Source organism: Parasteatoda tepidariorum, chromosome 6 (genome assembly GCF_043381705.1).
Source record: "Parasteatoda tepidariorum isolate YZ-2023 chromosome 6, CAS_Ptep_4.0, whole genome shotgun sequence".
Taxonomy (NCBI): Eukaryota; Metazoa; Arthropoda; class Arachnida; order Araneae; family Theridiidae; genus Parasteatoda; species Parasteatoda tepidariorum.
In genome coordinates, this window is record NC_092209.1 from 79,079,417 (window position 1) to 79,096,672 (window position 17,256).

At 27.4% G+C, this 17,256-nt stretch overlaps 1 protein-coding gene across 4 annotated transcripts in view; it reads right to left on the reverse strand.

The window, feature by feature from the left end:
- Nucleotides 1-8,903: 8,903 nt before the first annotated feature.
- Nucleotides 8,904-17,256, reverse strand: part of LOC107456859 (voltage-dependent anion-selective channel protein 2) — a 111,306-nt gene continuing 102,953 nt past the window's right edge. For all 4 annotated transcript variants that reach the window (XM_071182769.1, XM_016074826.3, XM_043044248.2 and 1 more), the window contains exons 5-8: nt 13,662-13,772; nt 13,456-13,572; nt 11,266-11,416; nt 8,904-9,325 (exon numbers count right to left, since the gene is read on the reverse strand). In XM_071182769.1, the coding sequence (XP_071038870.1) occupies nt 9,176-9,325; nt 11,266-11,416; nt 13,456-13,572; nt 13,662-13,772 (529 nt within the window). In that variant the 3' untranslated portion in view covers nt 8,904-9,175. The remainder of the gene's footprint in view (nt 9,326-11,265; nt 11,417-13,455; nt 13,573-13,661; nt 13,773-17,256) is intronic.

Below are 17,256 nucleotides of genomic sequence, written 5' to 3' on the forward strand. Positions count from 1 at the left end.
CTTCATTAACAATAAGTATTACTATAAATTTACTTTAAATATAAATCAAATGTCTTTATATTTAGCTATAGCTTGCTCAGTCTGGTACAATGAATTTTGTAAATTTTTAAATATTGCAGAGATTGCGGCAATAGAAAAGAAAATTTAATTTAAAAAAATTTAGAACTTTGTTTTTGCATACTTCTATGATGCTGTATAACCCTCAGAAATTTTTTAATTGAATTTTGACAAACAGAAATACCGCCCAACATTGCATTCGTAAGTAAAAATATTTTATTAAATTTTACTGATTTATTTTTAATAGTTTTTTCCTATGTTTGTTTTGACTCATATTTTCTACAGCAGTGATGCCCATATCGTGTTCCGCGAAAGCTTAGGGTTCTGTGGAAGAATTAAAGGGGTTCCAAGAGCTTTTTACAGTACAGAAAGAACATTGTATGGTTAGCATATATTTAGATCCAATCAATAAACTTTTATTTATTTATAATAATAATATGAGTAAATTATTCAAAAGATATGCATTCATTAAAAAATATATAAGTATTTCCCATCTCGCTTTTCAATTCAAAATGATGAAACTAAATTCGTTAAAATGTGTTTAACTAGTAACCATTTTTAACGTTCCTAACGTTTTAATTTCAACAAAAACCATGATTTTACTTATTTCATTCATTTTCAGCTTATGTTTATACACCAAAAACAGATTCATTAAATTCAACTACTGAACTGCGAATTCAGCTGTTCGACGTAATTAAGATTATTTATGATAATATTTTCAAAATAAAGAAGTCTTTTATTATCAATGCGTTCACAATTGTCTTATAATAATCTTTTAGTAGTTTTAATAATTAGTAATCTTTCTTTGATTAGTATTTTCACAACTGCTAATGAATTTAATTTAAAAAGTCAGGGTTGCGAGAAGAGAAGGTTGATCATTAAAGTTCCATAGGAACCACTGTTCTATAGCATTATATAAGAGTCAATTATTTATTTATTTTGAATTACAAGGCTCAATATTTACAAGTTCAAATATTTTGTAATGAAATCAAAATCTACAACAAAAAAAATGAGCATGGCCTGGTAATAATTCTTACTAAGGGACATTTTAGAAACTAGAAAAATGTGGTTTAAGTAAATATGAAAGAACAAAATAAAATGGTGTTAAAAAAAAAGAAATAGTTTTTAATTTTTAAAATAATATTTAGGTATGAATTATATCATTGGATAATGGGGAACTTAGTATCCCTTACGTATGAAATTTTTTTCAGCTATGAACTTCCATAAAGAAGTTTTTACCGGCCAAGACTTAGAAGCATATCATTAATTTATTTAAGTTCTTTCGTTTTTAACGATATACAGGGTTTTTCGTAATAACGCTCTCCAATGAATTTGAAAATCCTTGTCCAAAAAAGTATTCAAATTAGGAAACGGAAAGTAACATTTCAAAACAAAAACGTTGATGAAATTGAATGCATCAGTTATCATGACTAAAAACCTGTTGAACAACGAAAAAAAAAAAGTTTCGATTATCAAAAAAAAAAACCTCCAAGTTTCATCATACGATCAAATTTAGTTTGTTTTTGGTAACTTACTTGGCCAGTTAATACAGTGATTATTGAAAAGTTATTTATTGTTTCCTCGTATCTAGGCAAATTATGCATTATTTTCAATCTAGTTTTTAACTCTGAAGCGTATTAGACGAAACGAAAGTTGATTAAGTTAATAATTTAAAAGTTATACATAAAAAGCACAGTGAAGTGTTAAAAGCGATCTAAATATCAGAATTCCAAGTAGTATTAAAAACATTATTTTTCCCTTTTACTTCTTCGCTTAAAATCCTAATCTTCGAAACCATTAGTTCTACTTGATTTACTTTTAATTTTATTGAAATTAACGTTTATACATAAGAAACAATACCTCATTTATCTAGAGAGCAATGTCAGACGCATAAATACGTACAAATATATAAATTGTACATTTCATGCATGTCAGAACTACACTTTTTATGCATAAAAATTCATAATTTCTAAATTTTTTAGTCCTAATCGACTTAATTTTGATGTCATTTAACACGGAACAGGCCCAAAGAATGATTCGACAGATTTGTATAGTGTTTATTCTAACTTAAGAAACTATTTTAAAACCTTTAATATGATTTTTTTACTTCATTTTTGACAAGGACTCTAAAAACCTATACTAAGGGCAGCTATTATGAAATACCGGGCACAGGCCAATCGTAAGAAAAGGCTAGTATTGTAACCTATATTAAATTAAGATGTTTTTTTTATCATCATTACAGTTTAATTTAAAATAACTACATAACTTTTTATTCCTTTAAAAAGTTCATTAAAATAGCATTAAAAAATTTGCTGCAGGAAAAATTTTAAAAGTTTCTTATTATAGATTTTAATCAACTTTAGAGTATTTTTCTAAAATATATATATATCTGAAAAATAATAAACTAAAAATTATATATGTAAATTGAATATTACTATGAGAGCTTCAAAATTTTTACTGTCTCCTGCTTAATTTAAACTGACCATCAGAGCTTAACATAAAGTTATATATTGGATCACTATTTATAAATATTTAAACTCTTATTTAAAAAATCTGTCATATCAATAGAGAAATTCGTGCTTCTATTTCTTGGTATGCATTCTTGTGTTACGTGTAATGTATCTTAATATGCATAGGATTTATACTTACATTTCCTTTTTACTTATTTTAATGTTTACAGTTAATATTGATAATTGGTGCTTATGTTTTTGGTGCAATTCAAACTGTTTGTATTTGTCATATATATATAGTGAGTGATATATGTATAAAAATAAAATCTATAAATTCGCATGCAGCTTTACCTCTTTATTTCCTTCTGCAGTAATGAAGAATGGAGAAAAAAAATTCATTTAAAGCTCAATGTAGCAAGTACATCATATTACGAAAATCCATTATAACTACAAGTTTCCAAGTTACACTCAGAATGCAAACATTAGAAACAAAAAAATTAGCATGTTTATAACAACTGCAACAATTTTTCTACTTGGTGAGCATAGTATTATATGCAATATGGTTGATTTTATTTTTAGTATAAATACAAAAAATTTAAAAAAAAAATATGAGCTTTATATTATTCCTTTCTTACTATTTTAATTCATAACGATTAGAAAGCAAACATGTGGGAAATCATCGACCAGTTATCTTTCTTCTAAAAAAAAGGGTAAAAAATTCTATCTTCAGGATGCTACCACATTCTTCGAAAAAAGTGCACCCTTCAATTTCCCTTCTTGACTTACCATTAAATTCAACATTGTTTTATGAGTGGCGTTAAAAGCTACTGTTTCATTGCATATTTTTCTCACAAAAACTTGTTACTATTTGACAAAATGTCACTACTAACTTTGGGTTTTAATGCTAGTTGAAGTTTGATGCAGTTCAAAATGCAAGGAAAAAAATTTTTTTTAAACTATTAGTTTTTCTTATTGCTGTTTTAAAATTAAATAAGTGGGACATTTACCAAAAACTTATCAAGTGCACCAAAAAAAACAACACCCTGAATAACTTCTGATCGAATCTTGACGTTCTAGGACTCTATTTTAAACTAAAATATGTTAATTAGTGCAGATGATATTTTAAGTTACGATATCAGACACAAAAACGTACTTTCTCTGAATAAACATTCCTTTTTTTCTGACGGATTTGGATTTCTGACCCCCAAAATATAGGGGGTAGCCGCAATCTGGGAAATATGGTTCCAATAGTTAGATCAGTCGAACGATCCAAAGTTTGGACACCCCCCCTTATTGTTAATTTTTGCGTATTTCGTCATATATCGAGAACTTAATAAGATAATTCAAAAAATTTTGCAATCATAAAATTCAATTATCCAAAGATAATTTTTAGTAAATATTTACTATTTTTTAACAGTCCAGGGATGAGATTAGCCAAAAGGTAAAAAAGCTGAATTTCCACGATAGTCAATTTTACGCAAGCGCAACCCTTTAATAATAAATTCCGGACAGTTTAAGGTAATAAATAATGTGCTGGCATACAATTGTGTACTAATCTATTATTATATAAATGATTACATTGATACTTAACATAGTGAAAATAAAAATTACCAATTGAAAAAATAAAGCTGGAAATTATATTTTTCCTCAGTTCACATAAGAGACAATTATTACTTGAAAAACTACCTGGTTTAGCAAATTAAAACTACTGAGAATATACATTAATATTTCATTTCTTTTAATAAATACTGTTATTTGATTTATAGCAAATATATCAGTAATATTACTTTTTAAATTATATTGGGAAAAAAAACTATAACAATGGACCGAATCATTAAGTTCATATTATAGTCTAATCTAACTAGAGCCCTCTGAAACATATCAATAACAGTGAAGTAGAAATATATAGTAACTCCTTAACATACAAAAATTGCTATTTTAGTTTGAAAAATTACATGACAATCAGCAACTGTTTAGATAATTGTTTTGATTTGATAAGAATTTTGCATTTTATAGCATAAATAACAGCAATTATAAATAAAATTTTGATGATGAGTTAATTAACTCCTTCTCCAAAAAAAAAAAAAAATTTATTAAATCCCTTCTTAAGTGATTGCTTTCGTTTACTATATCTTGATATTTATTCTACTTTTATGTTTGCTATATTTAGTCGTTAGTCCATCTTCAAATATCTTGTGACAAATCCTATTTTTTCTTCTTTGCAAGCACAGAATGTAGGTTTTGAATATATTCCCTTCCAGTTTCTCTGATGTTGTAACACTTACACATACTAATAATCGTCGTTAGAAAAACAGTCACCTTTATAGTAACTAATTTTAAAAAATTTTTTACTTCTTACAAGAATCGCGATAGTTGATCGTAAAATTGCATGAATAGGAATAACAATTATGGATTTTGAAATCACATGAATATGAAACTAGATATACGATTTTGAAAATGAGAAAATACAAACTGGGATATAGAATTTTTAAAATGCGTAAATACAAATCACGATTCATAATTTTTTTATAGCGTAAATATGAATCAGGATGCAAAATTTTTAAATTGCATAAATAAGAAATATGATGTATAATTTTTAGAATGCGTGAATGCGAATCCCAATGCCTTTTTTTAAAATCACGTATAAATATGAAAATCAATGTTTGATATTATAAACCGCATGAGCAAATCAAGACATTGAATTTTAAACTTACGTGAGTATGAATCACTACATAGGTTTTTAAAAAGGCGTAAATACGAATCACAATATCGGATTTTTAAATCTCGTAACTAAGAATAGCAACATACAATATTCAAATCGCGTGAATAAGAATCGCAACATGCAAATATGAAAAGCTATGTTTGATATTAAAATCGTGTGAATAAGAATCGAGATATTAGCAGATTCCAGGCTTGGGACCTTTAAAAGGCTTGTCAGAAACAGCGTCGTTTGAACTACGAAAATCGAATCTATCTGGAGGGCGGGTCAAAAATTCGGAAAATCTTATCTGCTGCGTGTAAAAGGGGAGATAATAGCTAAAATAAGTAAAAACGAGAAAGGATTGGTAGCTATGTAGTTTGAATTTTCTTTTTCTCTTTGAAAATCGGTGAATTTTATAAAAAAGCGGAATACTTATAAAAAAAGTGAAATTTTTAGAAAATCTGAATTTTTGATAAAAAAGCTGAATTTCAAGAGATAAAAGTGAAAAAAGCGGAAAAATCTCATCCCTAAACAGTCGAAAAACTCTTGAATCGTTAGGTATATAAGTGTTTACATAATTTTTAAAGTATCTAATTTTACATGGAAAAAATACAAAAGTTGAGCGAAATCGGTAAAATAGTTCCTGAGAAATCTAATTTTAAATATACAGCTTTTTAAAATTCTATACCTCAGGTACTATTCAACCAATTTCGGTCAATTTTGCAATGTAAAATTAAATACTTTAAAATATAAAAAATTGTATATACCTTACAATTCGAAATTTTTTCGACAAATACAAAATAAAATCATAAATATTTAGTAAAACTTATTTTTTTCAAGGATTTATCTTTGGATGAATGACTTTATCAAAATCATCGATGAATTGATTTATGAATGACTATATTTTGGGAGTCAAATACAAATCCGTAGAAGAAAAAAAAAGGCATGCTTATTCAGAGGAATTGCGCTTTTGTGTCTGATTTCGTAACTTAAAATGTCGCCTGCACCAATTAATTAGCATATTAGAATTCACCCCCTCAAACCATTAAAATTGAGTCCTAGAACGTGAAGATCCGATCATTAGATCTAAAGTTATTCAGGGTAGTCATTTTTTTTTTTTTTTTTTTTTTTTTTTTTTTTTTTTTTTTTTTTTNTTTTTTTTTTTTTTTTTTTTTGAAAAAGCACATCAGCATTATTTCAAAAATAATGCTGATGTAGTACCTTTTTAATACTTAAGATACAATTAAATTGATGTCGATTTTCTTTTCTTTTTATTCAACAATTAAACAAATTGTTAATTGAAAATAATTTTATCTAGTTCTGGAAATTATTATTTGCAATATATAACACCACTCATAATTTTAAATTTATTTTGTGTAAAAAAACATTTTATTATAGTCCCAGGAGTTTGTTTTTCCTTTACTTCCACTTTATCATAATTATTGTATTAAATTATTTCTGTTGAATTCTCAAAAATGGGTCCTATGGCACTCTGGTTTTTATTATCTTTAGATACAGCAGCCAAATTAAAAATTGGCAATATATTATCGGCATTCAAACAATGATAATGTAAGGATGTTTTATTTATTTTTCCTACTGTTACTAGCAAAATTGTTTTAAATTTATTGTTTTAATGTTCATTTGATTTTTTAGTGGCAAGATCAAATTATCCTGCATTTAAATTTCGTATAAACAGTTCTTTTTAATGCAACTTCTTGCAGCTTCTTTTTTCCTTGCTCTTGTTAAAAGAGGAACAAAAAGAAACAGAGGGGAAGAAAAACGTTAATTTCTTTAAAAAAATTCATTATAATTTTGTATTTATTAAACAAATAGATAAAAATATACAAATTTTTTTGGTAAAGAAATATTAAAAAATTTATACTAAGCCATACATAAAAAATTTACTATCTACAGACCATATTTTTATAGATACACGAGGGGAGATATTAATATTAATAAGATACATATTGTGATGAGATACTATAAACTTTTAAAAAATTTTCTAATTAATATACTTACTCCACTCAATATTGATATAAAAAAAATATTTTCAATTTGATTTCATGAGAAATGTTTTACTATTTATGTAACATTCTAAACAGATTGTTTTAAGTCAAAAATAAGCTTTATCAATTTTTGTTTTGTGATTGTAATGTTGGTAATTTTTTCTGATTAAATCTGAACTATGAAAATAAGAAATACATTTAAAAAATTATTTTCATGTTTTTCTCTTATTTTTATTTAAAACTAAATATTTAGTGGTAAAGAGAAACTGAATTTTAATTCTGTATTTCATTGCATAAGTTTATTAAAAGAAATATAGCCTGGTCTCAATAATTGTACGACGAAAATTCGGTAATTTGCATTGCAAGTAGCTTTAAAATTTCACTCTGTTGACAGTCATCCACACTGTTACTTTGTTACAGTCTGTTACCAATCATTTATTAAGCTTTATTTCTCTATATAGTCTAACAAAAAGCAATTCTTAGTAATCCACAGGACAAATTTGACTATGTGAGTAATCTAACATTCATTAAAAGTATTAACTAAAAATAGAAGATAGATTTAATAAAAACTAAATTTTTTCATAAATCAAGGTGTGAAGCCAAATATCTCAACAAACAATAAGTACATTTAAAGTACTTTTTAAGCACTGAAAAAATATTTTTAAGTACTAAATGCAAAATAATTTTCTAAAACTTTACATGATCATAAAATAACTAGTTTCTGACAAAGAACTCTTTGTATTATTATATCAGCAACCATTAAAAGATCGAGAGATTTTTCGATTCGATTTCAAAGGGTGGAAAATGAAGCCTGAAATTGAGAATATTTTGCAAAATGCAGCAGAGTTGCACATGAGAGTGCAAGAATCTCACCGAACCCAGCTCACTAGACGCACATGACTACTCCCAAGTATTTCATCAAACATGTAAAATGATAGGCGCTTTGAAATGCTACGGACCGAATTTAAGCCAAAATGGATTGTGGTTGAATGAATTGTGGAAAGGTTTAATAGAATATGAAAAGCACGCTTTTGTATGATACGCAGCGAAAATAGACACTGTGAAGAAAAATCTCATTTTTGAAAAGAGAAATTAGGCACTTTTTAAAAACATCTGATGAAAGAAGCACTTTTAAAGGCTTTTAAAAAAAATTAAAATTGAAAATAAGCAGCTTTAAGCATTTTTTAAAAACACTACACACAATGTAAATGGCAAAAAAAAAGAAAATATTTTTATCTTTTATAATAATTAAAACAATACAGAAATATAATTATTATTACACGTTAGAGACATTAATGTAAATACTAAATTCTGATTCAGGTTAAGTATTTTTTTTTTCTACAAAAATTTTTGAATGCTGGTAACAGAGGAGAAAATATTACAGATTTATGTAAATGTTATATTCCAAAAAAAAAAGTGCACTGCTGTCTTAAGTTTTATGTATAAGAACCATTTCAACTGCAGCTCAAATGTTTATAAGTAGTCTATAATGAATGTTAGATTTTTTTGTAAAGAAAACTTTTCCAAATGCCTCTCCATTTTGAAATTTAGCCAAATGCATTTGACTTTAAAGACTTGTCGCTATAATAAACTTTCACTGTATTTTGAAAATCACATTTCAATACTTTCAAAATAAAGTTTTAAAAAACACCAAGCACACAAAACAAATATAAATATACAAACTAAATATTCAACTTCATCCAATATTTATTAATCTTTTTCATAAAACAAATTACATCGGTTATTTCTTTTAAACTGGGATCCGTAACTAAGACAATAGTGATAATTCAAAGAAAAACATTAAATTTTATTTTTTTCATAGTTTTGCCTACAGTTCCATAAACAATTTTCAGAGTCCCAAAGTCTAGCTTTCAGGTGTAAAATTTAAGATTTAAAATATAGAATATACATAGTTTATAGCAAGAAATGCAATGATAGCTTAAGGAATTTGATTTTGTAGTTTATCCTTCTAATTCCAAACCTAGACCAACTTTATGGCCACCTTGGTTGAAACTCTTTCCATCAATTAAAGCAGACAATGTGAGTTGAATGCCTTGCCTTAGCTTATGGCAGAAGGACAAACCTATTTGACTGCTATTGTTCACTTTAGCCTAAAAATAAAAAATGAATAATCAATAAAAATATTATTAAATTATAATATTTATTATTAATAATAAAATTATAATATTAATAATAATCTATAGTAATATTAATAATAAATTTAGTGAGAATGTATAGAGTGTCCAAAAAGTATGGAAAGAGTTAAATATCTAGAAAATACATGTGTGAATAAATTTAGAAAAAAATGCATCAAATGGTACAAAAATCTACCTCTGCCCTGCTGCCTGAGGCAATGGCGAATCTTAGGGGAAAGGATCAAGTTTGATGTCATTAGATAAGTTTATTCAAACCAGTCAATTCTTATTTTTTTTTAATATGGTATGTATTTCAAAAGAAGTTAACATTTTAAATAACTTTCCCTCTAATTTTTATTTTGTAATTACACCACCATCTGTGAAACGAAATGCAACAATCTGTAAGACTAATTGAGATACTTATTTCTGGAAAATCCAAATCTGCAATAAAAATTAGAGGTCCCCATTTAAGATTTTGAAGTAGGCCCTACCCTATTTCAGAAGTTCCTTTTGATAACGCTGACAGAGTCTAAAAAATAATTCACATAGCTACACAATGCATCATTCAAAATAACAGTTGAATAATATTGTTGAACAAAATATGTACTAATAAAACTTTGAAATCAAGAAAGTTATAAGTCATATGCACCAATATAAAAATCATAAGCCATTCTTCACACTTTATGATTACAACATATATACATATTATTATTACAACTACAACCATAAAGGGGAAGCAGAAAAAAAAGTTTGATGACTGAAGAGCGCTTTCTCCAAAAGTTGTATTTGAACTAGTATATTACATGAGAATTTTTTCCAGATTTTTTATGCATCATCTTCATTTCCCGCAAAAACCTTGAAATTTTTCAAAATACAATTTTTGTAAATTTTTTAATTTCTAAAATTTGTTGGGCAATACAAAGTACCTCTTTAACTTTTAGTATCGGATGTAATATTGCTAATGATTGTTTTCAAAATTTTTCTGTCTCATTTTTATTTTCTATTGCCTCATACTGTCATTGAACTTTGCAATTTTAACATTAATATTTCATATTGTAGTTTTACTTTGCAGATTTATTTTCACAATAAAAATTTTAGCATCACAACATCAGCAATTCATTTTAAGAAGTACTGTAAACATGGATTTTCAAGCACGCAATGGTTTTTTTTTTCCTTCTCAAAAAAGATGAATAGCACACACATAAAGATGGTGTCTTCTCTTTTTGAAAGAGACTGCTCGTAACACCATTAACTGTTGCTTACTTTATTGGATAAATTCATAGCTAAGACTTCTTGATGCATGACAATTGAAAAGGTTAAATATGTCTTCAACTCGAAATAAAGAGGTCTCCCTTTAAAGTTAGTTCAAGAGAATTTGTAGTTTACTGCCAAACAAGGAGACGAGTTACTAAAATTTTATACACCGAACAACAGTGAATAAAAAGCAAAAATTTTACTAAAAAGTGGAATTTTATAAAATATTTAAAATAGATGTTAGAATTGTTTAAATTGAATCAGAATAGAGTTGTTGAGCAACAAATCTGGCTTATACATTTAAAATTCTAAATTGTTAAAGGAAAGGTATTTTGAACAGATTTTTATTTAATTTTTAATTTGAACCATGCTAATAATGGATTTATTCTAAAAATATTACATAGAAGATATTAGATTTATTTACTTGGTAGCTTATGATCTTCATTGTGAATTAAGACTGGCTATTTTTCAGGTTTGTTAAGAACTTAACTAGGATTTTACTAAAACCTAATATTTCCATACATAAAAAAAAAAAAAAAAAATCTCCAACAAAATTTAAAGTTTACCAGAATTCTCCGAATTGATAAAAAATACTGTATAAATACAAAGTTCAAAGGAAAAAAAATTGCTTTATTGTTGTAAGAAATGAAAAAAGTTCATACCCTGACGGATGTGGAATCATCGACCTTATATACACAACCAAGACCAAACTTAGTTTCATTTGTACCAGCAACCCAAGAAAGAGTTATTCCAGATTCTAGTTGAGGGTTCACTTTTTGATACATACAGCCACCAAATTCTTGACCATCAATACTAAGGAAAAAACAAAATAGTTCCTTAAAACATTATATGTAACACTTATGCAAAAACATTGGCTTTTTATAACGAATAAACTTTTAATTACTTTAAAAAGCTTTCACAGGGTGCATAGCCAAATTTTTCAGCAAAAAACAAGCACCTTTTAAGCACTCAAAAAATATTTTTAAGCACTTTAAAAAAATATAATAGTTAGGTAGGGTTGGAAAGTTTTTGACAATTGATGGTTTTAACCATTATGCAAAAAAAAAAACCTTTTGCATTATTTTTGACAATAGTCAAAAATCATGAAAATTTGAATCATGTAAAACGAATGACATTTTCATATGCTACAGATTGACAACACGCCGAAATAAAATGGGGTAGAATTAATTGTGAAAATGTTGAATAGAACAATGTGAACTGTCTTTTTGCATAATTCGTAGCAAAAATCAACACGATAAAGGAAAAATCTCATTTTGTAAGAGGGAAAATTAAGGAATTCTTAAAAACACCCCATGGAAAAAGCACCTTTAAGGGTTATTAAAAAAGGAAAATCGAAAATAAGCACCTTTAAGCACTTTTTAAAAACGCTATGCACCCTGTTTCAAAGTTGACACTTTATTTCATTAAGAATATGTAGCTTTTTAACTAAATCAATTTCAAGAAAACTACATTAAAAGTATATTTCATTTGATTTAGAGTTTAAAATGAAATTCACCTATAATCAATTATGTGTCAAGCATTTCAGGTTAAAAAAATTTTATGTTTAATGCCTATCAACAGATTTAAGACAACCACACAAAACCAAAACAAAATGTTAGCCAGAAACAAATGCCTATACACCAGTGGCATTTATTGTAATTTTTAGATATATCTTACTTAGGCTTTTGCATAGATAAGATTTACTGCAAATACATATAATTAAATAAAAACTGTGGATTAATTTTTACTTAACTGAACAGAAATTACAATGCTGATTAAAATGCTATATATTAGCTACAAATATCTGTAGAATACACATATTTAGTGGCAAGGTAATATCTCATTCAATTAAATACAAAAAATTTTCACTGAATTATTCAATGCTTTAAAACTAAGTAATGAATTTTTCCTAGATACAATAGCGTTTAAAAGGTCAATTCTCCAAACTGTCAATTAAAATAAACTATTTTTATTACAATTACTATAACTATAAATAGCTATTATAATTATATCGCAAGATAAAAAAAATGACTTAATTTGTTAATAAAAATTTCTCTAAAAGCATTCTTTATTTAAAAGAATTTTTTTTAAAATCAGAAATCTAATTTTTTTGAGATGTTAAATAATAATAGTAAAAAATGAATAAGATTTCTATGTTCGAAGAAGTTACTCTGATTACAAAGGCACCAACATAAAATTCTTAAGTTGGTAATTCTAAATAAATTTTTAATAACACATGTTAAATAGCAGTTATTTGCAAAATATGAAACCCTGGCATTCTATTAAAAAACTCAAGGTATTGTATGTAATGCCAGAAATATTTAGGCAAAATATGAAATATTACAATTATTTCATACTTTCCCTAGGCATGGTATATAAAAAGACAAATTCTATTTAAACAAAGCATGAAAAAAAGGTCCTGAAATGGCTATTATGAAAATGATGTGCAATCGTCAAAAATATAAAGTTATCCTGAAAAATTATGAGACAAAAGTTTATGCTTTTCTTAGTAAGGGAAACAAAGTTTTCATATAAAAAATAAGTATTAAAATTAACCTACTTGTTCCAATATGGTAGGCTTTAATGACATTTTGAATTACATTCTAAGGGAATCAGAGATTTATTTCATATTTTTTTGGATTCTCATTCAATTTTTTATAAAATGCCACATTTTTTTTTAAATGTGTGAAACATGAATCGTTTCATACAGTGCCAGCTACTTTTAGGCATTATATACAGAGCCTAGGCATTCTATACAATGTCAGGTATCAAATTTTACAGGTAACATACATAAAACATTTCATATAGTTAATGTCATTTATTTTTCAATGGATATAAAGTTATTTACTTACACATTTGAATGAAATACAAAGTCCCCTAATGAATAGCCTAAACCAATATTTGATTTAATCAAAGCATTTTTCCCGAAGTCATGAGAGATCTTAGCACCAACTAGCCAATTCTGGTAGCTATAAAAGAATTGAGAATCATTAAAATATCAATGTTTGAAAATTACCAAACAAAAAATTAGAAAGTATAACATTAAAATAAATCATACTTAATGACTCCAGCACCATGAACAACAGGAGATGTTAAGTCTAAATCGACATCACCATTCAGGTGGACATGTTCATTTTTATATGCTGAGCTGAATGTTCCAGATTTCTTTCTAATGAAAATAAAAATAAACTTTGATTTTCACGATAAAAAAATATTTTAATATACATAAGCAATTTTATTTTATAAGAATAAAGCATTTAATAATGGGTTTTCTCAATTGTAAAATAATTAAGGAAAGAATTATTTAAAATTAGCCATTAAAGTAACAAATTTTAAGAATTTAGCAAAAATTTTCACAGATTCAAAGGATTAAAAATAAAAATATTATACAGTACCGCTCAGAAGTATCAGTACACCTAGAAACTTATAAAAAAAATGGCAAAATTCAAAGTGTCATAACTTCTTTAAAAATGATCAAAAATGCTTCTGCTTTAGCTCATTTTGAAGCTTAAAATCTCTACTTTTATGTACTCTAATTGTTTTTAATTAATATATTTTGCAACTATGTACAATTACACTCTAAATAATCATAGAAAATTGCATTAATTTTTTGTGAAGTTTGACGCGATGAATGGGCACAAAGGGGTTAGATATTGTTAATTTTTATTATACCATTGAAAAATTTGGACTTTTAGCTTTCATTCAACAAAAAAAAATTCCAAAAAAACATGTTTTTTGACGAAGTTATTGTCAAATAAAAAAAAGGGTTTTTTTTCAGAATTTAATGATTTTTCAGCAATTATAATGAATTTTAGTGTAATTATAATATGATATGAAAATTTTTTAATTAAAATAAATTAAAATTTAATATTTCTCGATAGTATTATTTCATAATTTATTATAACAATTTTAACTTTTTTTTTTTTCGGAAAATATAATAATGAAATAAGAATCAACGTTTACAACGTTGTGTGCTGCAATTATAAAAGCGCGAGGAGGATATTTTGAAGAAAGCAAAATATGATGTAAAATATTTTTTCATTATTACATTTTTGTTTTCAAATTTTTTCGTGAGAAAAATACGAAAAAAAATAAATTTCAAAATATTAAATTGTAAATGTTGATTCTTATTTCATAATTATATTTTCCAAAAAAAAAAGTTAAAATTGTTATAATAAATTATGAAATAATATTATCAAGAAATATTAAATTTTCATTTATTTTAATTAAAAAATTTTCATATCATATTATTATTACACTAAAATTCATTATAATTGCTGAAAAATCATTAAATTCTGAAAAAAAACCTTTTTTTTTATTTGACAATAACTTCGTCAAAAAGCATGTTTTTTTGGAATTTTTTTTTTAAATGAAAGCTAAAAATCCAAATTTTTCAATGGTATAATAAAAATTAACAATATCTAACCCCTTTGTGCCCGTACATTGCATCAAACTTCACAAAAAATTAATACAATTTTCTATGATTGTTTAGAGTGTAATTGTACATAGTTGCAAAATATATTAATTAAAAACAATTAGAGTACATAAAAGTAGAGATTATAAGCTTCAAAATGAGCTAAAGCAGAAGCATTTTTGATCATTTTTAAAGAAGTTATGACACTTTGAATTTTGCCATTTTTTTTATAAGTTTCTAGGTGTACTGATACTTTTGAGCGGTACTGTATGTATACAAATATAAATTAGAGGACATTTTTAAGCTTGAAATAATTAAAAATTTATAGAAGTTCATAATTAAAATTAGCAGACACAGTTAATTTCAAATTAATAAGGAATTATTCTTGTAATGTTACGTGCATAATGTTGCATTTCCCTAGTATCTGAGATAATATTAGAAAATGGACAAAGAAAATAATTCCCAGTGTTCTAAAGGACAACTAACGATGGAATATTTTGCATTTTAATGAACTGAGAGTTCATCATTATCAGAAGTAAAAATTAAAAAAAAAATAATAATAATTTGCATTTTCATGCAGTTAAAAAGTGATAACAGGGGTCTTTCCAGGGCAAATTTACTGCCATTTAGCAGTACTTTCGCACAAATTCAAGTTTAGGAAAAACGAGTTTCACAAAATACTTAACATATTTTCTAAAAATATTTAAATATTTCTGAAAATATTATTTTATTTTACCATATTTTTGTATTGATTTTTTAATATAATTTTTAAATTTCACAAATTATGACTAAATTTTACCTCTAAAAAAATAGATACCTCTAAAAAAAACCTAGACAGACCCCTGGATAATCTGCTCAAAGAAACTTTAAATTTAAATTCACTACGATACTTTTCCATGTTTATTTCATTGTTATTTACATTACAATTCATATTTTGTTCTATTGTATACATTATTCTATTATTTATATTGTAGTTTGTTTTAATCTTCAAAATAAAATTTAATACACTGTATATTTTCTATAAAGGTTTGAGAGAAAAAGCTTTTAATTAAACATAAACTGCTGTTTGTAGAAAATGCAACACCATGAAGGAATCATCAGAATCAAATGAAATTCGCAGCAAATGTCAATTATAGGATATTATGCAAATTAATAAAGTTTCAGAGCCATCGCGCGTGCGTGGCGCGCGCAGCGCCCTCTGAATTGATGCTGAAAGCGTATAAATAAAGTGCTGTAGCGGGACGTTGAAAATAGTCTATGATTATTTGTTAGTGGCAAACGTTTAGTGAGACCTGAGTATGCCTCCACGACGGAAGAATAAGAAATTCAAGCAACTTACGGAGTTTGAACGAGGGAGGATAATCGGCCTTCGAGAAGGAGGATTTTCCTATCGCGCAATAGCAGCTCGTATGCAGCGGAACAGTTCCACAGTGATGCGAGTTTGGAAGCAGTGGACCGACGAGCACCGAACAACTCGAAAAACAGGCACTGGACGACAGAAGGTGACGTCAGAGCGCGATGATCGACACCTGCTCCGCATGGCGGTGAATGATCGCACAGCTTCCTCCAGGCAGCTGGCAGCACATTGGTCTACTGCTACAGGTGTACAATTGTCGGCTTTGTCAATTTGTCGTCGTCTGCTGCGCCGTGGATTGCGTGCAAGGGTGCCATTATACAGGATTCCCCTCACGGCGGATCATCGACGGCTGCGTCGGCAGTGGGCTCTTGAGCACAGAGACTGGCGAGCTGATTGGCACCAAGTTGTCTTTTCAGATGAATCACGCTTCAATTTGTGGACCCATGATGGCCGTGTTCGTGTTAGACGTTATGCCGGTCAACGCTGCCTTCCTGAGTGTATTATTGAACGACATAGTGGTCGAACACCCAGAGTTATGGTCTGGGGTGCGATTTCGTATCATGGACGATCCAATTTGATACGAATTGAGGGTAATCTCAATAGCAACAGATACGTCCGTGAAGTGCTACAGCCCGAAGTCGTTCCTTTCCTTCAAGGCATCCCTGGAGCTATCTTTCAGCAGGATAATGCACGCCCACATGTTGCGTGGACTGTTAGAGACTTCTGTTCAGCACAACGCATGCAACTTCTTCCTTGGCCTGCTTATTCGCCGGATATGTCGCCTATTGAGCACGTGTGGGATATGGTTGGTCGGCGTCTCACTCGTGATCCGCGTCCTGCAGTTTCCAAAGACGAACTTTGGTTGCGCATACAAGCGATATG